General features: G+C 46.0%; 1 protein-coding gene across 2 annotated transcripts in view; it reads left to right on the forward strand.

Moving 5' to 3' along the window:
• The window catches only part of GALNT18 (polypeptide N-acetylgalactosaminyltransferase 18), a 317789-nt gene that overhangs the window by 212670 nt on the left and 81406 nt on the right, over positions 1–23713 (forward strand). The window contains exons 4-6 of one of the 2 annotated variants that reach the window (XM_079102714.1): positions 11502–11682; positions 13174–13371; positions 17881–17995. In XM_079102714.1, coding sequence (XP_078958840.1) covers positions 11502–11682; positions 13174–13371; positions 17881–17995 — 494 coding nt within the window. Of the gene's footprint in view, positions 1–11498; positions 11683–13173; positions 13372–17880; positions 17996–23713 lie in introns of both variants that reach the window. The other variant, XM_079102713.1, reaches the window with a different exon arrangement.

The raw sequence follows: 23713 nt of genomic DNA on the forward strand, positions 1-23713 counted from the left end.
AGTCCAGTGTGCAGCAGAAGGGCTGCCCAGGAAACAGTGACACGATTCTCATGTTATTTCAGTGGCCTTCAAGGGGTCTGAGCACACAAAAGTTCTAAGAAAGGTCCACAGAGACCTGCAGAAGAGAAGCTGTGAAGTCCGTCTTCCAGCCTGCCTTATGACCCCTGGGTTTGGGTCTGGGTCTTGCCATTTGTTAACTGGATGACTTCAGGAAAGAATCTTAGCATGCTGAACATCAGTTTCCTTCTATTAATGATTATAATCTGCCTGGTGGTGCACACCTGTAGTTCCAGCAGCTTGGGAGGTTGAGGCAGGAGGATTGCGAGTTCAAAGCCAGCCTCAACAACTCAGCAACTCAGTGAGACCCTGTCTCCAAATTTAAAAAAGGGAGTGGGGATGTGGCTCAGTGGTTAAGTGCTCCTGGGTTAATCCCCGGTACAGAAAAAAAAAAAAAAAAAAAAAAAATCTATAATGTGTTTACCTTATAGGGTCCTCTACAGATTGAATGGGACATGAATGTGAAACAATCTTAATCAGCCCAAGTGTTGAAAACATTAGAAAACATGTGAGGTAAAGAATAACGTTTTAATTCCTAGGTAATTGTGAGGCTCAACAGCAGAGCCTCTGGGTTTTTTTCTGGGTATTTCCCAGAGAGATTGTTAAAATCTGAGCATGAGCATTTCTGTTCCATGCGCCATCAATCCATTTGGCAAGCAAACCTCCATCAATGCCAGGCTCTGCTGGGCTCTCTGGATGCAGAGAAGAGGACCCATATTCCTTTTTCAATGGGCCCAGTCAAGTGGAATGTCCAATAAATCAGCACAGTGAGGCATACAGGGCCAGCAGGCCCAGGGAACCAAAGAGAACCCTACCAGAGTCTTCCTGGAGGATTCAAATGTTGGTCATCGAAAAGTACTGAGCTGAGGCATGGCCTGTCCATCAGGTCATTCATGCAGTATGTATTTATGAAGACACAACAAATGTCTACGGTGTCCCTGCCACATGCCAGGCAGAGCAGAGCTGGAGGTGCTGGGCCATGGTCCTGACCTTGCCAGGCAGGTGTGCACAGCTGACTTCCAAGTGCCCGGATCTGGCCCCCTCTAGCTGGAGACTTGCTCTAAAGTCACAGAAGGTTGCTCTGCGTGCCCTGAGCAGGCAGGTGTGCTGGGCATAAACACACTCCTGGAGCGCCCTCAACAGTGCCAGCTGGGGTTGGTACCTAAACACTCTGGACTCGTTTTCTCACTTGTAAAATGGATCCGAGAGTATAAAGGTCCCTGGCTCATGGGGTTGCTGTGAATGAAAAGAGATGGCATAATCTCCTCCATCTTTTTATCTGCTTTAAACCACAAAGCAAGGCTGGTCAGGCAAGTGTTAAATGCCAAGCACAGCTGGGGTGGAGGGTCATTAAATGCACCCTCTCACCCTTGGTCCCAGAGGTAGGAACTGTGTTAAAGAATATGAACTCTGGGGCCAAACTCCCAAACTTAGAATGCTAGCCCTGCAATTCGCTAACTACTTGACCTTGGTCAAATTCTTTAACCTCTCTGTCCCTTAGTTTTCTCATCTATACAATGGATTACTGGTAGTACTTACCTACGAGAATTACTTTCAGGGTTAGATGACAATGCTGATAAGGCTTTTATGACTGGAAATCACAGAAAAATCACCTTATTAGAGACTGGTAAGAAGTAGAAGCAGGTTGGGTTGGGAAGGGGTTGGAGGTTGAGTGCAGAGTGACCAGATGTCCCTGGAGGAGCAGTGACTTCCTGCACTTGCTGCAGACCTGTCTTTCTCAGATGGTGAGGGCCTGGGGAAATTTTAAACCCTTCCTTTGAAAAGGAAGAAGGAGCAGAGAAGTTCAGACTCCGCTTATGGAGCCCCCGGCACGCCAGGTATTGGCTCACAGACTCTGTGGCAACCCAAAGAGGTGGGCAACACTACTCCTACCTCAAAGATGAGAAAACTGAGGCTCAGGAAGATGAGTCAGTGCCCAGAGTCTCGCGGTGGTAAGCTGCAGAGCTGGGAACTAAGTTGGGATCTTTCCCTCCCTGCATCCCTGCTCTTACTGCAGGGCTCCACATCTTTCCTCAGAGAAATAAAAACGGGAGGGCCAAGAGCAGAGGTTCTGCTTGTCACCTCCCCCTTCTCTTCGAGAACACGTGCATTCTTACTGAGTACGTATGCAAAGGCTGAAGGTGTCCTGTGAATTGAGCAAAAGGCCTCGTGCCTCACCATCTTGCACCAAGCTGACTCTGGGGCGTAAATATGTGTGAAGGGGACCTGCATGTGAATCAGCCCTGCTGAGGCCACTGATCACAGCCTGAGCAGTGGTGATTTGCAGATGTACAGAGCCGACTTACAGCCTCCAGAGAGCCTTAACTCTTTCCCCAGGATGCTGGGGACAGAGATGAACTGGTGAGCCTGGAGCTCAGGCAGGAGGTCACTCCTCATTGGTTGAGTGCAGCATATGTTTCTGACCCCCTGCGTCTCTCTCCTCCCTGCCTTTCTCCCAGTTGGGAGAGCTGCAGGTGAGGGAATGTTTCCTAAAGAACCTGAACTGAATCAGGTGAAGTCAGAATATTCCAGGCAGAGGAAGCAGTTTGTGCAAAGGCACTGTGGCACAAGTGAGACTGGAGTGTGTGGGAGCATGAACAGAATCTTGAAGAGGAGGCTCAGAGTAAGCAGGGACCAGGATCTTTGTTCCTGTATGGCATTGACAATGGCAGAAGTTGTGGTGGGGGATAGGAGATGGGGGAGGGTACAGGACTTGGAACTATTACTCTGGCATTTACAGAAGCTTAGACTCTTAGAATTTCAGAATCATGAGAGTTTGTATCTAATAATCAGAGACTCTAGAAGTCTCAGAATGTTGAAATTTTGTACTTGGAATCATGCAGTCTTGAGCTCTCAGACATAACATTTTAGGATCATGTTTCTGGGCTGGGTAACTATCTTACACAAAAAGAGAAATCAGCACCAAAATCCAAGCTTAACTGCCAAGGTTGACTGGTCCTTCCCAGGTGCTGAACACAGAGTGGGAGGGCCTGTGCCCCCTAGAACCCCATTGCATTCTGGAACACCCAGTGGGCTTGCTCTAAGCTTGGCTGCAACCTGCTGTTGGGTCCTGTATGCCAGCATCCTCCAGGCTCTGAGCTGTGGTCCTGCCCTCCCTGGCAGCTCACAGGATAGCCCCACTCTGCTAAGGGGCTAAGGACTAAGCAGTGTCCTTAAGCTAGAGGAGCCAGGCCTGAGCAGTGTCCACTCTTGCATGGACAGGGTTGGCATCAATCACCCATCATGGCATTTTTAATAAGTCCTGTGGTTCCTGCTGAAAACCACTAGAGCAGCAGGAGTCCTTTATGCCCTTTAAGTAATTTCACAGCACTTGGGCCATTGCCCCACCTTTATTTAATAGGGTTTCCTCCTCGCAGCCCCAGGGAGAGCAAAAGGGAGCTGGCCCTTCTCCAAGGTCATGGAATCAGTAATGACAACTGGTTTCTGCTAGTCCATTAGTCTCATTTTCATTTGCTGAATTACTCAAGATGGACAAGTACAGAGCCGCAGAGATCTGACCCTGGGGAAGAACTGTGGTCAAGACCTGAGACGCATGTCTCCTTGGGAAGGTTGTGGGCAGAAAGAAAAATGGCAGACTTCCTGGCCAGGCAGTCTTGAGTTTGCATCTCTGCTCCTCCTCACCTTCTGGGTTGCTTGGGCTATGTTATTTAAAGTCTCTGGTGCTCAACTCCTTTCTCCTTCGTTTGAAGATCACAGTAGTCTCTGGAGCCAGGTTTCCTGGGTTCACATTACAGGTCTATTGCCTCCTATTTCTGTGACACTGAGCCAATCCTGTATCCTGTCTGGACTCCCATGATCACCTGGTCTATGGAATGGTGACAGCAATACATCCTACCTTGAGCAGCATTATAGATGCTAAGAATATTGATCGATTGAATACTCCATAGAGTGCGTGTAGAACAGTACTCGGTACAGGATAAACTAAATAAATGGGCGTTCTCAGTGAGTATCTTTGTTTGCAGGCTGGTGGTGAGTGAGAATCTTATTAGCATTTGGCACTTCAGATGTGCATCCTGTGTCATTGGTGAGTGAACGGAGGAAGGATGGGACAGATGGATGTAGAGCACTGAGCACAGTACCCAATACCTGGTAGGAGAAAACGCCCGCACACCGCAGTCTTCCGCCTTGGTTTGAAACCAGCGCCAGGGCTGACTCGCCACAGTGAGCTGGCCGATGGTGCACATCCTTTCCCAACTCCACACAGCTCTCCCCAACTCAGGATGGTGGCCTGAAATCAGCTGCTGTCGGGGTGTTTACACTGCAGACTCTGGCAAATCTTAGAAATCAAGTTTGTTGTAGTTGGTATTGTTTTATTTGAGAGAGAGTTAAACTTTGGTTAGAGCCCAATGGATCCCCGACTATCCGAGTACTGTGAAACCAAAGAGTAGATCAAGAAACCCATGACGCTTTGGTGATAATTATAGGACTTTGTATGACTTGATGAGGTTAATCAGTGCTTGATGAGATTAATCAGTGTGTGCCTGGACCCGGTAGCCCTGTCTTATAACCCCCCACAGACCTCCCTGATGGAGCCCTTCCCTAGGTCCTTACCATAAATGGCCAGGTCAGGCCTTCTGAACGAGGGGAACTATTTAAGGCCATTCCCAAATCTCCTTCAGCATCAATTGACTTTGAAAAAGTGCAGCTATTAAAGGCGCTGGACAGAGTGCGGTTGTTAAGTGTAGCGGACAGAAGAATGAACCCGAGGAAGGCATTTGTAAACTGCCCAGGATTTGAAAGCTTGTCTGGAATGATCTCACAGAGAGAGGGAAGCACAAATCAAGGCTGCCCCAGATCTCTGGCTCGGGCCGACTGGTCCTGGGACCCCAGCTGCCCTTGCGGTTCTCCGTCACCCATCAGCAGAGCCCTCTGAGCCCAGACTCTCCTCCGGATTCTTCATGGGGGTTGGGACCGGGGGCATCTTTCTTCTGTCTTCTCAAGTTCCCCAGGGCTGCGAGTGATCAGCTAGGTCTGACAACCATTGCATCCTTGGAAATAATCTCTCTTCTAAAGTGTGTTGACATAGCATTTGTGTTTCAATGGCCCTAAATGGCTTTAGAGGAAAGGCAGTAAATCTGAGGAAGACCAGTTACTGTTCACTCTTAAAGGAGTAAACAGGAATGTGCTCTGCTTTGAAATCTTTAAATTAGCGCGGTAGAGACCAGCAATGTTAGCACTTCTCAGTTGGGGTGGGTTGGGGGCGTTCCCACCCCATCCCAGGCAGCTAGGGGAGGTGGGGGCATTGCTATAATCCCAGCTGGGTTTTGGATCACAATGTTGAGGTTTCAAGGAGGGGTGGCCAGAAGGGGACAAAGAACAGTGGCCTAATCAGAGGGCAACTGGGAAACCCGAGGGGATGGGCCAAACCTCTAGAGGGAACAGATCCAAAACTGACTCATTGTTTGCATCTTCTTTTAAGATCCATAAGCACCAGCCCCAGGTGCTTTGGGAGGTGGTGAAACATTTATGAGATGGGGCATGGTAGAAGGAAGGTAGGCCCTGGGGAGGGCCCCTGAAGGGGATATTGGGCCTGGCCCCTTCCTCTCTCTCTTTACTTCCAACCACCATAAGGTGAGCAGCTTCCTCGACCACTTACTCCAGGCCACGATGCTCTGCCTAGCCACAGACCCCAAAATGATGGTGCCAAGTGACCATGAACTGAAACCTCTAAAACCATGAGCTAAAATAAACCTTCCCTCTTTCAAAGTTGTTTTTCTCAGCTATTTTGTCACAGCAATGGAAAGCTGACCATCACAATGACCACGCAGGGAAAACCAGCTGGAAATGGAGGCTCTGCTACTGAGGGCAGCAAGGAAGCAAAGAAATGTGAGAGCGAAGAGAAAAGCAACCTGTGCGGGTAGTGGGGAGTCTTTTTCAGTCTGAGCCTGAGTCCTCCTCTCAAGCCCTGGAGTCACACACATTCCACACAAGTCAACTTGTTTCCACCCTGTCACTAAGCATATCTTAAAAAAAAAAAAAAAAAAAAAAAATCAGTCACAACCAAGCTTGGCTCCTGCCCATCAGAATATCATCAGGATCTTGTATGAAATGAATTTCATATTCTCTAGTCCCACCTTGATCTACTGAATAACACTGTTCATGGTATGGTACCCTGGGTGCAGGCCAACGATTTATTCCACAGAGGTAGTAAAAAGTGTAGAAATGAAGAGTATGGACTCTGGAGACAGCCCAGTAGAATTTAAATCCTGTCTTCACAACATGGGTCACACTGTGTCTTGATTTTCTTATATTTAAAATGAATGGTGATCATCGTAGCTACGTCACAGGATTGTTGAAAGGGTTAAATGAGAAGTGCAAAGCGCGTAGAATAGTGCCTAATGCTTCATACTGTCTTAGATTGGTTCTCCCAGAAGCAGATCCTTAGGCAGGATTTGGGTTATTTATCTGATCGATGGTCCCAGGGAACAGCGATGAGGGGTGTGAGCACGAGACAGAGAAGAGAAGGAAGCAAATACCATGGGCATCCGCAAAGGACCGCAGGGTTGCTGGAGCTTGTGCCCCTGGGAAATATGGGGAGATTTGCAGAGCCCTCCTCGTGTGTCCCACCTGAAGGATGGGGACTCTGGAACGTTTGGTTTCCATGGTTGCTGTTCTGGTACCATCAACTGGGTGATCTGAACAACAGAAATCATGTCAGGGTTCTGGAGGCTAGAAGTCCCCAATCAAGGTGTCTACAGGAGCCGCACCGTGTTTCTAGCTGTGTGGAAGTCTGAGGCTCACAGGATCCCAGGCTCAAGGCCAGCCTATGCAACTTAGCAAGACCATGTCTCAAAATAAAATAGAGGCCTAGGGATACAGCTCAGTGGTAGAGCTCTTGGTAGCAGGCTTAAGGCCCTGGTGGCAAACACCAGAGGAGAGAACCTCATGGTTCCGCTGACGTGTTCCCCCAGCACTCAGGACTGACCCCAAGAGCCCACTACCATCGAGCTCTCCAGCTCTTTTCATCTTATTTTGATACCTACTTTGTTTTTGTTTCTTTGTGGCATTGATTATTGAACCTGGGGTCTTGAGCATGCTAGGCAAGCACTCAACCACTGAGCTATATCCCCCACCCTTTATTTTATTTTGTGACAGGGTCTCACTGAGTTACCCAGTTTCTGAATCCTATTCCCAGCATCACAAAAAGGACTTAGGCGAGGGCTTCACCTGCGACCTAGTCATCTGCTGATTTATGCGTCTTCCCATGACACTGTCACATTGAGAGTCAAGATTTCAACACATGAATTTGGTGGGGTCGGGGGACAGGAACAGAGCTCTGTCCATTGTGAAATGTCTTGTGCACAACTGTCGCCACAGAGGTTAGATTGGCACCTGGTACTTTATAGGAACTCAGTATTGGATGGATGAAGGAAGGAAGGAACGGTGAGCTCTTCCTTTACTCTTACTTCCCTGAGGCCTAGAGCAGGCATAGGAATGATCCACCCAGCCCACCTGAAAGACAGAAGCTGCAGAACCACCAGTTCTCCTGGCACACCTCCCAGGCCTCGCAAAAAAGCAAAGCCCCTGGGGCATCTACTTAGTAATCCTTTAGCTTCCTTTACCCCTGAGATCAGAGTGTCCCATGAAGTGTTTACAGAATATCCACAGCCCTAGGCGCAGCCCCCTCTGGGCCAGCCTGCCTTCTGTACCTGTGGGCTGGCCCCAGGCAGTTGACTGCTCTACAGGGGAGCAGCACCAGGGAGGGGCTCAGGGCTGACCAGTAAAACCCCCAGTTTTCCTTGGCTTCTCAGTCTGAAGAAGCAGAGCAGGCTGACCACCTGCCGCTAGCTGGCCCTGAGGGGATGCGCCACCTGCACCCTCCTGAGAGGCCAGGGCTCATCCCCTGCTTCTGGGAGTGCTAGCTTACAGAGGTCTCAGATGTCAGCAGACAGGGATTTGTGGACAGCCAGCCCAGGGAGCGCAGAAGCAGGACACCAGCCCCATGCAGAGTGCAAATTGTGTTTCCCTGTCAACACTGGCTATCACAGCAGACCCCCACCGCCTCTTCCCAATGCACTGAAAACAGGCACAAAATATACAAGCTTCCCCCTTGTTGCCACAATTATGCTCCTGTATGCCCTCCCATGACATTGTATTAAATATTATTAATAGATAGTTACAAAAAATTAACTAAAGGTAGCTTACATAGGAAAAAAAAAATACAGATTTAAATTAGAACTTGAAAAACAATGCTTTAGCTTAAGTGGGGGAGCAAAACTGTTGATCCAACTCTTGTGATTAGTCATTATATTTGTCTCTGAGCTTCCCAGTAGCCTTAGCAAAAAGAAAAATATGAAAAGTTATGTGCTTGTGTTTAGGTATCAAGAAAATGGTGAATTCTTGTCTTTTGGAGCTGGTTCTGAGAGGTATTTTAAATATATAAAATATTTAACAGGAATATATGTAATATGTAAAAGGAAATAGCTTAGGAAACAGTTTTCCTGCAAATGCCAAAGTGTTTTTGAGATTTTTTTTTTTCTTATTTGGCGATTGACAAAGACTGACAGAAAACATGAACCTCATTCATGACTGAGCCTGCATCATCTAGGAGATGTTACTCCTTCCTTTCCTCCTTCCCCCTTCCTGCCTTCTTTCCTTCCCTCTCTCTCTCTCTCTCTCTCTCTCTCTCTCTCTCTCTCTCTCTCTCTCTCTCTCTCTCTCTCTCTTTCTCTCTCTCTCTCTGTCTCTCTCTCTCCCTGCCCCCACTCTGTTGCTGGCTGGGGCTAAGAGAGCCCCTCTTTCACTCAGTACAACAGCACAGCTGCCTGAGGCCAGGATTTCCCACTAACTCCATTCCAGTTTGCTGCTAACAGAGACCCGAGGTACAAAGGAGCAGCAGTGTTACAAGAAGCCAGACCTTTCATGTCTGGCTGCCATCCTGAGTTGGCTCTTCTGCGTCTGACTCCATTTCCTGTGCATCAATCTTATTTCAGCACCAGCACCACTCGGAACAGTGGGCACTGTGTGCAGAACAACTCATCCCATAAGTTGGTGGCCTGAGACAGCACCCATTCATTGGTCCAGAATCCTACAATAAGGCCTGGGATCTTTGGGCAACTTGTCAGCTCTGCTCAGCTCTGCACAGCGTCATGGTATCGACTGGGTTCTCCAAGCATTTGCACAGCTGGTGACTCCACTGAGACTGGAGGACTTAAGGTCCTTCATCCCTTAAGTCCTCACTGGGGACTTCTGGGTCTCTGGTCCCCAAGCAGACTGGCTCAGGCTTTCTAATTTAAGGCAGGCAGGGGACTGAAACCTAGAGCTTCCAGGCATCCGAGGTCTGGGCCTGGAGCTTGCACCCCGTTATCATAAGTGCAGCCAGATTCAGTGTGCAAGACAGTTGCAATGGGATATGCATTCAGGGAGGTGGGATTCCTGGGGAACCATGGTAGCAATCACCACTATCAATACCTTAGAAATAGTGCACCTATGGGTAGCCATCTCACCTGAAGGGTGAGGGAGAGAAAGGGACAGGCACGCACTCCTGGAGCTTCTCTATCAGGACACTAGGGTCCAGCCTGATCCTTCCTCCAATCTCTGTGCATTCAACCCCCTCTGCTGCCACCGTCCAAAGCCCAAATGACAGGCTTGGCCAGCTCTACTCAAAATTTCCAGACGAGGAATGGATCTTCAAAGTGATAAAGCGGCCATGTCTTAGGAAACCTCCCAGCCACCTGCTTGAAGACATGGAGCATGGGGCACACAATCATGCAGCCCTATGACTGACGTCCTTGTGAGACAGTGGCCTCCCAGTCGGCTGCGGTTACCAGAGGTCACAAGTCATTATCATACAGGCCAAAGCAAGACACAGCGTTCAGCAGCAGCCTAAAAGTCAGTCGAATTTTCTCCAGGCTGGAATGGGAACATCTGGCCCTAGCTTAGGACAAGGGTCACATTGTTTAAAAGATGACTTGCATGACAATGAAGGCCATAGGCTCATCACTTTTGCAGAATCTGAAAGCTGGAAGAGCTAGATAACAAAGGCACCGAATAGCAGAATCATGGGACAAAGACATTTTGACACCAGGAGAAATGGTGTGATTCTTTAAAATGTTGAATTAAATAAGAGTAAAGGCAAGATTATGTTTCGGTTCAAACGCATGCACGTTCACATACACATGCACCCTCACACATACCATAAACCCTTGCATCCACAAAGAGATGGAATGAAGACCTGATTTAGTACCACCATGTGAACAGAATGAGTAGATTTATATTTCCGGCAAGTTTAATTTGAGTGAAAAGTAGGCAGAGTTGATGCGACCTTAGATTCTATTAATAAGACCATGGATTCTGGATTAAGGAAGGTGATTCGTTATCTCTCTTCTGTATTACACGGTTTACTTCTGATATATTAAGTCAACTGCTGAGTACATAATTTTAAAAGTCTTAAGAAAAAGCTAACATATTTAGAGGGAAGTTCAACTTGATAGAAGAATTTGAAATCATGAGCTATGAGGGAATGTAAGAAGTGTCTGAAGGAACTTGACCTAGAGGAGTTCTCAGTAAGGACTTACGGAGGGTCTTCCGTTCTAAAGGTTATGATGTGGCAGAGGGACTTGATCTGTCCTCTGTGGTGCCAGAACAGCCTCAGGTAGACTAATGAGCTGAAGGCTGAGGGACCCTGGCATTTGAACATCAAAAAAAGAAAAAGAAAAAAAGAGAAAAGAAGACCATCCAGTAGTCAAAGAGGCCCAATTAAAGAATGGACTGTCTGAAAGTCCCTGTCCCTGCATGGGCTACATGATCGCTCAACAGAGTAGGCAGAGGGGACCCGCACCTTGAGATGGATCACTGATTCAAAACGAACCTTTAGATTCTGCCCAACCAACTGCAAGGTGTCCCAGGCTGTCATCTGAGCTGCCCTGGGAAACCCGAGCGCTCTCAGGTGCTGAGGGGCCTTGGGAAGGAGCAGAGGCACCAGGTGCTCAGCCAGGCCCATGGCATCTGCTGGTGTGGTACCCTTCCTGGCTGTCCACCTGGGAGGATGGGAATCTGACAAAGTAGGCCCCAGGCACCAGGCCACTGAGGAGCAGCCGGGGCAGTTCAAGTCGTGAGACCTGGCTTGAAACCAGACTGCCACTCGCAAGCGGCGTGATGTTGGAGAAATTGGTAAACCCTTTTGAGCCCCCATTTTCCCATTGGTTTGTCATGAAAGTGAAATAGACAACCTAAGGGAAGCCTGTGACCTGTGCATGTTGCTGGGGCTCAGGAAATCCTGTTTTCCCCTCAGTTTTTCTCTCTAAAGTTGAGCTGTGCTGGTCACCATGGGAACCAAGAAGGAAGACCTCGGGTGGGGGTGGCCCTCTAGCCTCTCTTGGGGGTCAGTTCACCCTGAAAATGTGACTGCTTTGATCACCCTCTGCCCCTGCACCTCGCTGGCTCCTCACTGTGCTGAGGATGCATTTTCTCCCTGACAGAAGAGCTGAAGGAGAAGCTGACGGAATACGTGGACAAGGTGAACGGCCAGAAGCCAGGCTTCATCAAAGTGGTGCGCCACAGCAAGCAGGAGGGCCTCATCCGCTCCAGGGTCAGCGGCTGGCGCGCGGCCACGGCCCCCGTGGTGGCACTCTTCGATGCCCACGTGGAGTTCAACGTGGGCTGGTAAGTGTCCCTGGGGTGAGGAGGAGGAGTCCAGTGAGGTTCAGGGAGGGTAGTGCCTCTGGAATCTTAGTCACCAGCCAGAGGGAAAGGAGACAGTTCTGGGAAAAAGCAAGATGTGGGTGTGTGAGTGACCCAAACAGTAGGGTCAGGAGGGTCAAGGGTCAGCAGGTCAACCCACAGCACCTGAAGAGTATGGTGACTTCAGATGTGGCTCTGGCAGGTGTGGTCCTCTGGCAGGTATGAGCAGGGGGAGGGGTCCATGCTGAGGGCAAAGCAGAGTGTGCCCAGCTAAGGGCTGGCTCTAACACCTGGGAGCCGCTGAGTTGGAGCCCATGTGACACAGATGCCCTGCCTCACAGATGGAGAGAGACCTCGTGGTGCCAGATGGTGAGGGTGACGTGATACTGTCATGGGTGCCAGGCCAGAGGTAGCACGTCATCTCAGATTCGCTCTACTGGTGAAACCAAGTCGTTGCAAATCCTCCTCTCTGGCCAGGGCTCCTCGGTGGTGGGTAGAACAAGAGAACTGACAGAAACCTCAATGTCTGCACCAAGCAGGAATGGGACCTGCTGCTGCTGTCCCTGCAGGGCCCAGAGGGTGTGATTCCACCCACTGCGTGGCTTTGCCTGGACACTGGAGTGACAGGGGTGGGGATGACTGTAGAGCTGGGACCAGTAGTTTACACCCTTTTCCCAAATGCCTGATAGCCTCGAGTCTGCTCCCAGGGTGCCAGCCTCTGCCTCTGGGAAGTTAGGCAAGGAGGTCACTTGGGCAGGAAGGCACACAGGGGGTGCGCCCAGCCTGGGCTGCCTTCTGCAATGACGGGCCCAAATAAAGTCAGCAGAGCAGGCATTTTTTTATAGTTGCAGTCCCTGCTTGCCATTTGTGACTATTTAAAAAGCATTTTCACTGGATTTATGGCCAAACTAGGAGAGGGACACTTACTATTTCAAGCTGATTTGAATAAACAATTATGCACCAAATGCATTATTAATGAGGAGCTTATCATTCCTGTCGGCAAACACATTACTCCCTGGGTGCCCAAAGGGGCTTCCTGGCTTCCTGGAGAAACCTGGATACTCTTCCTCTTCCTGGGCAGGTGGGGACAGGTCCCTGGGTCCCATTGCTCTTTTCCTCCAGGTCAATATACTGAATTTAACAAAATCAAAGCCCAGGTTAAAAGCTTCCTCTGGAACCCCAAATCTGTTCCTTATTCCCCACCCCCCTTTCTTTCCTAAGTCTTCTTTGTGTTGGGTGTATGGAGAAAGGGAAAGCAGGCCAACGACAAAAATCCAGAAATGGCCAGGTTGCTCACCCACCCTGAAGGCCACAGGGGATGGAAAAGCGAACCGGGGCAGCCGAAGAGGGTGTGATATCCACTGGATGTGGCCAAGCGTTCCCTCCTGCTGCTAGGGAGCAGCCTTCCGGAGATACTGATCTGGTTGTTGGCCACCTGGGAAGCAGTCACCCCTCTCCCTCCCTCTCTCGCAGGGCTGAACCTGTCCTCACCCGCATAAAGGAGAACCGGAAGCGGATCATCTCGCCATCCTTTGATAATATCAAATATGACAATTTTGAGATCGAAGAGTACCCGCTGGCCGCCCAGGGCTTTGACTGGGAGCTGTGGTGCCGCTACCTAAACCCCCCCAAGGCCTGGTGGAAACTGGAGAACTCCACAGCCCCGATCAGGTACAGCATCCTGACTTGCAGGTCTCTCTGCCTCAGCCTCCAGGCAAGGGCTGTGTCCCCAGCCCAACCCTTATTCTGCAAACTCCAGCCCCAGGAAGGTTGCCCCGGTGGGAAGGAGGGTAAAAAGGAGTCGCAGTGTGATCTTCAGCCACGGCTCACAGGCTCTGATGATCCCTTTTGAAAGAAACACCACAGCACCCAAACATACACACACAGCCTCAAAGTGACTCATTTTAACACTTGCTGGGTGTCAACTGCTGTTCTTGTGTTGGGAACCCAGAGTGATTAAGATTTGGTTCTAACCACCAAAGCCTGGAGTCTAGTGAAGACAGACAAAATCATTGGGATGAAAATATTATTCTGCCATGCTGGTGGCAATTGTGTGGCATGCAGGCATCGCAAATCTTTTGCAGACAGGGCAGCGTTCGTATTTGTGCAGTAGGAGATAGATAGGTTGGGAATGGGCATCCATATGTGAACTTCATGGTCATAGAGGAGGTTCAAAGGACCTGGAAGAAGGAACTTGAGCTGGAAAACCCCAAGCAATGGAATGGAGGGATTGAGGGGTCAGGGCAGACCCACGGGACTTGCATACCTTAGTGGTGTTGAAGCTTTATCCTGTAGAACTCAGACAAAAGTGGCTTCATACTGCATTTCTGCCTTTATTGCTGTTTTCCTAGACTCCAGAAGGACTCTGCTTTCAGTCTCTGCTTTTACAGGTCAGGAATCCTGCAACAGCTGTCCCCACTGGCATTTCTTCCATCTGTCTTGATGACAGGGTGGGTGCCTATGCTCCCTGCCTGTTAAACACACAGCCGCAGAAGGTGGCCTAGGGGGCAGCTCTGGAATGAAAGAGGAGATTAGAAACCCATGTTGCTTTGTATTGCATGAGAGAGAAAGATTATGAAAAATTTAATTGAAAGTAGGTGATTATTACCTAAGATCACATTTTTTCCTTGCTGGAAGAAAAAATATATTTATATTTAAAATAGGATGGAAGAGAACCCTGCTTAACTATCCTGTAGTTATCTGTTGCCTTCTTAGTCTGTCTTGTGTTCCTATTTTAAAATTTACCTAAGGCTAGGTAATTTATTTAAAAAAAAAAAAAAAGGTTTATTTAGCTCACAATTTTGGAGGCTGAAAGTCCAAGATTGAGTGACCCCATCTGGTTAGCCCATGATGGAGCCTACTGAGTGCATTCTAGGGCTGGGAATATAGTTCAGTTGGTAGAGTGCTTGCCTTGCATGCACAAGTTCCTGGGTTTGATCCCCAGCAAAACACACACACACACACACACACACACGCACGCGCACACACACACACCCACAAGAAAAAAGTAAGTGCATTCTAACAAGGCAGATGGCACCCCCTGGCAGGAGCAAAAAGGGAAATGGCCACATGGTGAATAGATCAAGTATGTGAGGTGTGCTTACCCTTACATCAACCTGCTCTCTAGAAAACTAAACTGATCCTGCCAGAATTGCATTAATCCCCTCTGAGTATGGTATCCCATGACTTAATCACCTTCCACAAGGCACCACCTCAAAATACTGCTACACGGGACCAAGATCCCAGCACATGAACCTTTGGGAGACTCCCAAACTATAGCAAAACCACAGTAGTTACCTACTGCGTTAGGTCTCTGCTCAGTTCTGTGTTGTTAAATATTTGCTGGACAATTACTATGTGCAAGGTCTTTCATACACGTGGTCTTATTGTATCTTTATCATAACCTGGTGACAACTCATTGTGTCATCTGTGTTTTATAAGATGAGAACAAGACTGAGAAAAGATAATGACCCTGCCAAAGGCTCTGGGCAGAGGAGCCAGGATCCACTCAGGTCAGCTGGACTTCAAGGCTAGTCATCACCCCTCTAGCTGGCCACTATCAAGCGCAGGACTAGTGTAGCTGATTTCTTCCCCTGGGTCTCTTGATGTTGGATCATCAGTCTGCTGATATTATAGGTAAATATGCCACTGTGCAATAGATATTTTTGCAAAAGACTGTATTGATGTTAGTTGTTTCTGTTCTGCTCATCTCTAAATGTGTAAGGCTGGTCTTATCAGCAAAGCTAAATTCTAGATCTTTGACAGAAAATGTCATCTCAATCTCATACTTTCCATCACTTAATTTTTATCAGAAACTTAATTAAATAAATTATACTTATGGACGATTTGGGTCAGACCATTCCTGGTTTTATTCCTATATGAAGACAACCCCCCAGAGACTGTGATTTGTACAAAATAATCTTGTCTATCCAAGCTCCTTTTTCTTTGGAGCTGTATTTTAACATTTTCCTCCAAATGGTGTAAGCTATAAAGAGAGTCCAGTGACATCCTCTGTTGTATTCTGGAAGGATGTTTGTGAGATGGTTTTTTAGTAGGTCCCCAAGTGACCCCTTTAAGAAGATTGACATGAGAAATTTCTTTCAAATCAACTGCTGGTCAGAGAAAACCTTGCTATCCCTGAGGAATTAATCATTTTTAGATTTTCACATGAGAACTGTGTATTTATTTCTAAGACCACATGTGTTCATTTTCATCGCAGCCGACAGGAAGCTCAGAACCAAATTTGAAGGGTCGATTGAAGAACTATGAAGGAGGGCCTCTGTCTGCAGATGCATTCTAACTGGCCCCCAATTTGTTTAATCTTCAGATCTTTTTTTTTTTTTTTTTTTTTTTTTGCGGTGCTGGGGATTGAACCCAGGGCCTTGTGCTTGCGAGGCGAGCACCCTACCAACTGAGCTATCTCCCCAGCCCTAATCTTCAGATCTTTCTAGATATTATCTATGTTTTTAAATATATGTTACATTTTCTTATAAGCTATTTCTAAATCCTTTTGGGAATTAGGGAGGATATAAATCAGTAACACCTTAGACTGATCAGGTCCACTTACTATACTAGCCAGCTAATAAGTAATAGACAGCCTAAAGTGGCCTTTGGTCATTCCAGTAAGTTTTGTGGATTCTGCTCCTTCCCTGGCTGGGTCTGGCTGTTACAGGAAGACCCCCGTCCTGTGTGTGCTAGGAGCACTGTTCTAAGGAGCTTGGCATGTCCAACATCCAGTAGTGTGAATGAAAGCCTGAACCCCTCTCTGCTGTGCTTAGAAAATGATCTTTTGAGTGTCCGTTATGTCAGTTACCATCAAAAGCTTTACTTTATTCAATTAAGTCCACATGAGGTTATAACTAATCCTATTTATAGGTATAGATTTGGAGACTCAGAGAGGCTAGGGAACTTCTCTTGGAGACACACAGCCTAAAAGGAGATTATTCCCACAATGCCCATTTCCAGGGCTCGAGTCCAGGATCCTAGAGCAGGATGTCAGCCTGCTTTAGGAGCGTGAATTGACCACCCAGTGCACCTGTGGTCTGTGGAGAGTGGAGCCATCTAAAATAAAGTATAGCATTGTGAAAAGAAGAGAGGCAGTGACTCCAGGGTGCCAGTGTTCCTGAGCAACTCCTGCATCAGCATCCCCCAGGGAAACAGCCTGCAAAATAGCCTTCCTCTACCCTGATGAGTTTCCAGTCTCTAAGACAGGTCTGTTTGCATGAGATTGACTAACAGTTTTCTCATTGCCAAGAATTCTTCATTTCTCTTTTTCTCTCCTCAACCAAATCCTCCAGACATGGACTGATAAAATGCCAGCAAAGGCTACAAAGAATAGTAGTAGTTCTCAGCAGGGAGGCAGCCAGGTGTGCTCCTGCTCATTTCCCTAATGTGAACTGTTTCCTGGGAAGTCCTGGGTGTCTGCACCAGATGGTGACCCCTCCTCTAAAGAAGGAGAGTTGCAGCTGTGTTGCTCCAACCCAAGATCCTGGTTGAGTCCACACCCAGACTGTCCATCTATACACTGCCTGGCGGCTGTCTCCCCTCGCCCCCCCCCCCCCCCCCGCCGTGTCCCACAGATAGTGTAAAGTCAGTTTCCCAGCACAGAATCCTTCCTCCTTCCAAAGGTGGCTCCTCGATTCCCCCAGCCCTCTGCAGTCAGCTGCCTGAGTGTTCTTTTTAAAAACAGATCTGTTCCTACTACCATTCTGCTTTATATTCCTCACGGACACCCCTCTACCTACAGATAAAATTATAAATTATTTCCTTGTGCAACCTGGTCCCAGCTTACCTTCCTAAGAGGACCAAGGTCGCCATGAGGAACCTCAGGTGGGAACCTTGGCCTGGGCACCCAGCAGAAGTAGACGGTGCAGCTCAGAGATCAGAGTCAGGGCATACAAACAGCCCATCTAGCCCAGCATATGCAAGCACAGTGGGGACAGCTGGTGCCCACACAGGAGCTTTCTGCCCATGGCCCTGATAAACAGCCTCCCTGCAGTGGCTGGGTTAGGGCATACCCAGGAGGCCGCTCCAAAAACAAGGCCCACACTGGCTCTGGCAGCTGAGAAAGTGAGAGCACCCATCCTCCTATAGGAAAATGCCACAGCTCTTGTTCCTCGGTGGGGGGGCTCCCAGGAGGCAGCCCTCTGCTCACCACTGGCTGTCTCTCTCGACCTACAGGAGCCCCGCCCTCATCGGCTGCTTCATTGTGGACCGGCAGTACTTCCAGGAGATTGGCCTACTGGATGAAGGCATGGAGGTCTACGGAGGCGAGAATGTGGAGCTTGGGATCAGGGTGAGTGGGCTTTCTCACCAATAGGGCTGAGCTCATCTCCCACGAGGATGAATCAGTCTGGGGATGGAGAAAGGGAGCTTACAGTTGAGGTTCACAGACTGTTGTTGAACGTCCAGTCCCCAGTCTTCATCCATGTGTGTGATTGGGGCCAGGTGGAGGGGGATGCAGTCTTCAGGAAAAAGACTTCAGAACCTGCTTGGCTGGAGGTGAGGGTATGGGAGCGAAGTCCCTCACCCAAGGGAACAGTTTCATTATTAAAGCAAAGCATGAGCCACTGGGGTGAGTCAAGGTGTGTGTCAGGAAGAGACAAGTAGGCATCAAGAGGGGGCCAGGAAACAGCGATCAGAGTCACTGTCTTGGGATTTCTCCCTTGAATGATCTGGGTCTCCATGGTGGCCCAAACTTTTCCAAAGATTTTGTCAGAAAACTGTGAGAAATAAACTCATAGGGTGTAAACAACAAAATAGCCAGGCTCATGCCATGGTTTCTGACCCCACCTAGATTGTCTAGACCCACAAGCCCACACCATTTTCCTGATGTAGTCACCCACCCTGCCCCAAGGGCTCTCTGCAACATCAACTCTTGTGGCTCTGTGAGAGGCACCGTTTTTGTATCTCATCCTATAGGAGCATTTCCTAGGCTTTCTGACTCCTTTCTTTTGATGTGTGAAGAGATAAACCCAGAATGAATCCCTCTCCTCCATCAGAGGGACACATTAGTTGACCTGGTGTTCAGCAGGAATGTGAAGATTGACACACTGAAGGATCTTATCCATGTCCAGGAAGTGTCTCTGATAAATCAGTATTTGAACTGTGGCATGATGGTCTCCACTATCTTCCCCCTGGATATATTTAACAGCCTTAACCTGCACATTACATGCTTGTCAACTTCTGGAGAGGACTTTGTACTTTCTGGTGTTTGTGGTTGTTGTCTGAGAGTTTCCTCTTTAGGCCAGCCTGATTATACTTCCATACGACCTCCTCCAATGCAAGACCAGTTCCAAATAATCAATCTGCTTTTGCTCCTATGGCCCCAGTGCTGCCTGGAACAGTTTCTGATGTTCAATTTCCACTCAAGGACTCCAACTTGGATCTCCCCTCCTCTCACCTCTAACCTCCTCCATTTCTACCTCCCACTCCACAGGCCAGGTGACTGGCCCTAAGAATCCTTGCCCCTAACATGAAGGGGAGATAGCACCCAAAATGAGCATCTCATAACCTCTCTAGGACCTGACAGGCACTGCATGGGGACTGTCTTGTACCCAGACTTAATATTGGAGCTTTGAAGACTGGCAGCAGGAACAGCCTGTCTGAAGCTGAGCTTAGAAAACTCATCCAGACACCTGTATTTACTGAAACTCCAAGAAATTGCTTTGGAGGCAGTCAAATGCATGGGCTTATCAGGGAGCTAATGTATTCATAGAGGACAGCGCCTGCATAATCACCCTCATTTCTTCAGCTCTCCCTCCACCAGCCATTTATTCACCGTGCGCGTCCTCACCATCTCATTTCGGCACCAGTCCTGGATAAATGCTTGCCCCAAACACAATATGTTTCACTAGGCGCTGCTGTCAGGAATTGGCTGAATGGGCAGCACCGCCTCCGGTCACTTGTGTTCTCTGGATAAAAATGTCCGGGGATGGAGAAAGGAATTAGATTTGTGAACTCTGCTTCCAACATGTGTGTGAGTCAATCACAGAGTAGTAGTGATTTCTGGCTTTTCTTTCCTTAAATTAGAAAGCTATTTTGGAGTGAAGGCCTGGGTGAAGCTCTCAAATACATGTTAAAATATCTTTGGGTGGTTTCGTGTTCAGGGTTTGAAATACAGTATAAAATGTTGTCTGTTTCCCTCTCACTTAATAGAGATGAGATGTCATTGGAGTTGAAGGAAAGGTGACTTTTAATGAAGGGGCCCCACCACCTGTTGGCTGGCAGAACTGGGGACACGCAGGGGAGGGTCTGGTTAATTTGAATACTATTTCTCCCTAGAAGGGATATAGAATCTCTGATCATCTCCCAAACAGATGCTCCTAATTGTGTGGTTATTAGTATTTTCTTTCCATCATGCTGTGTGAGCTAACATCTTAGTGCCTCAATTCATTCATCTGAAAATGGGATATCTGTCCTAATTACCCCTCAGGATTGTGCATATAACTGAAAGATGTTTCTTTTCTCACCTTGCTTATCCAGAGGCAACTTATTCAAAGTCCTCACCTATTTTGGAGCATAGTATTAGAATTCTTGGTACAATTACTGAATTCCTGCTCTGCGCCAAGGATCATGCTAGGCATCTTCTTTAAGTTATCCATCCACAAAACACCTTAAAATAGATGTTATTATGATAACCCCCTTTTTTCAGTTGAGAAAACTGAAATTAAGAGCTTAAATATTTCTCAGATCATGCAACTTGTAAAACATAAAGGATTTAACCCCAGATCTTTATGATTCAACAGTTACACCACAGTGATTAATGTAGGGATAAATCCTTCAAGCATCCCCCCAAAAGGTATTATGATGTGTACACAGTAATTTCCTTCTGTTTTGTTCACAATCATGTCTATCAAATCTCCATTTAAAGCCTTACTCTTCTTTTGCAGTCAATTCTAATAAAACTTTTTTCCACTGATTCCTAAGTCCACAAGGCAATGGGAAAAGGGTGGGAGTTGCTATGGCAGAATAAAAGAATGGAAAATAATAACTGACATTGACTAGAAGATTGAGAGATTGTTTACTTCCTGACTATAAAATTTCTGGAATATATAAAAAAGTGTTCAAAAGGTTACAAGAAAGTAAGCAATTATCAGAAACTATTATGGGTTGAATTGAATCTCCTACAAAATATGTTGAAGTCCCAACCTCTTTTACCTGTGAATGTGGCCTTCCTTGGAAATGGGGTCTTTACAGAGGTAAACAGGTTAAAATGAAGTCACTGAAGTAAGGTGACTTACTTAGTCCAAAATGACTGGTTTCCTTTTAAGAAGAGGAAAATTTGCACATAGGCATAGTGAGAAGATGGCTGTGTGAAGATGGAGGCAGAGATCAGAGCTCTGATGCCATCACCCAAGGAATGCCTAAGGCTTCCAGAAGCTTGTAGAGGCAGGGAAGGGTCCTTCCTTAGAGGCTTTGGAGAAAACATGGCTCTGCCACCACCACATCTTGATTTCAGGTCTCTGACCTCCAGAATTATGAAAGAATAAATTTCTATTGTTTTAGCAATCTAGTTTGTGGTACTTTAAACAACATCCCAAGAAAACTAATAGAGAAACCAAAAATTAAGTGACACAGAGGAGCCTACTATAGTTGAAGAACCTGGTGACATTTAAGCTTATGTTTTCTGAACTTCACAGTATGGGCTTGCTTTACCTCCCATAAAGCTGGGACTCCAAAGGCCTATTTTCTTAGTATAAAGTATTAATCCTCTTTGGAGAAAGACCCTTTGAACCTGGGCCATAAAACTTTCCACAAGTACAGTTCCAAGGAATATGAGCTCACAGTTTAAAAAACATTATAGAAGAAACAAAAGAACAAGAAAGTACCAAAAGCAAACACTGAAAAATCAGTGGACAGATATATTTAATCTATAAAGTTCTCAAGTACCAAATCAATCAGACACAGAACATAAAGTAAGCTTTATAAGTATGTTTATATAAATACATAAGAGCTTGAAAATATGCATAAGAAATAAGAGACCATGAAAATGTTAGTCATATCAAAGTAAAAATAGAATTTCAAACAAATAATAAAAAAATGAAAACTGAAAGCTCAATGGATGGGTGGGATACCTACATGAATATTATTTAAGTAATAAAACTAGTAAGCTGGAAAATAGATCTAAAGAAATTATTCAAAATCAGCCCAGAGGACAAATATAAAGATATGGGAGGAAAAGTGTTTAGAAAAATGTAGAATTGAGAGACAGAGGTTAATAGCTTACAATTCCAAATGGAGAGGATAAAAGAAGGGAATTAGATGAAAGCATATGTGAATAAATAATGGCTTACAATTTTTCCAAATAGGATACCAATCCTCAGATTTGGAAGATCAACCTATCCAAAACAGGATGAATATGAAGGCTCACACATGTGGACATAGCAAATAGTGGAACTTCAGACTACCAGAAACAAAGAGAAGAAAAAAGTGAGAGAAAAAAACAGATAACCTAAAAGGATAATTAGAATAACAGCTGACTTTTCAATAGCAACACTGGAAGCCAGAACACCATGAAGTAGTATCTTCAATATATTGAGAGAAAATAATTGTTAACCTATTAAGTATAACTAATAATAGTATCTTTTAAAGGTTAAGATAAAGAAAAGTCATCTTCAGATGCACGAAACAGTTTGCCACTAAAATGAACTATAAAAAAGATACTTCAGGTATAAGGGAAATGATTTCAGAAGGAAATCTGAGATAAAAGAATATTAATTAGCTCAAAATGGTAAATATATGAATGAACCCAAAGAAATATCTATAGTAAATAACACAAGAATAAAATATTGGAGGGGTTATTCAAACTACACACATGAGCATATGCTGCTGTTGTTGCTTATAAGCTGGGAGTGTGATTAAAATTATGGTGTCTTAAAATGCCTGTTGTTAGTGAAGATAGAAAGGATACTGATTGACTTTAAAATTTGGTAATTTAAGTGAGCAAGTTAAACTTCTAGAGAAGCTATGAAAATAACAGATATGAAAAATATAACTTCCAAAGTATCTGAGAAAAGATAAAATATGAAAATACTAAGCAAGAGAGAAACAAAAATATAGAACAGGTTGTATAAAGAGAAAAACATAAATCCAAATATATCAAGAAATTTAAATGAACTCAATTAAAATATAAATAATTTTAGACTAGATTTTAAAATGTTTAATTAGCTCTAGGCTAATTATAAGAAACATCTGAAGTATAATACATAAAGATTAAAATTCAAAAGTATGGGCAATTCATCAAGAATTTAGAACAATTATGAACTTATTTGCACCTAATTGTGCAGTCTTCATTTGAATAAAGTATAAATTGGCAGAAGTACAGAGACTGACAACTGCACTAACAAAGTAAAGGATTTTATTAAATTTTCCCAAGTAATTGATAGACCAACACAGTTAGTAGTTTGAATCTAAGGGACATATATAAACATCTCTAGTAATTAGAGAAATGCAAATTAAAACCACCCTAAGATTTCATCTCACTCCAATTAGAATGACTATTATCAAGAACACAAGCAATATCAGGTATGTGGGGGAAAAGGCACACTTGTACATTGCTGGTGGAGTTGCAAATTGGTTCAGCCACTCTTGAAAACTGTATGGAGATTCCTCAGAAAACTTGAATGGACCCACCATTTGACCCAGTTATCCCACTCCTCTTTTTATACCCAAAGGACTTAAAGTCAGCATATGACAGTAATGTAGCCACATCAGTGTTTATAGCAGCTCAAATCACAATAGCTAGATTATGGAACCAACCTAGATGCCCTTCAATAGATCAATGGATTAAAAAAACTGTGGTATAGCTACACAATGTAATATTTTTCAACCATAAAGAAGAATAAAATTATGGCATTTGTAGGTTGATGAATGGAGTTGGAGAATATAATGCTAAGTGAAATAAGCCAATCCCAAAAAACCAAAGACCCAGTGGTTTCTCTGATAAGTGGATGATGATACATAATGGCAGGGTTGGGGAGGTAAGAGAATAATGGAGGAACTTTGGATTGTG

This window comes from Sciurus vulgaris (assembly GCF_902686455.1).
Source record: "Sciurus vulgaris genome assembly, chromosome: 11".
Classification (NCBI taxonomy): domain Eukaryota; kingdom Metazoa; phylum Chordata; class Mammalia; order Rodentia; family Sciuridae; genus Sciurus; species Sciurus vulgaris.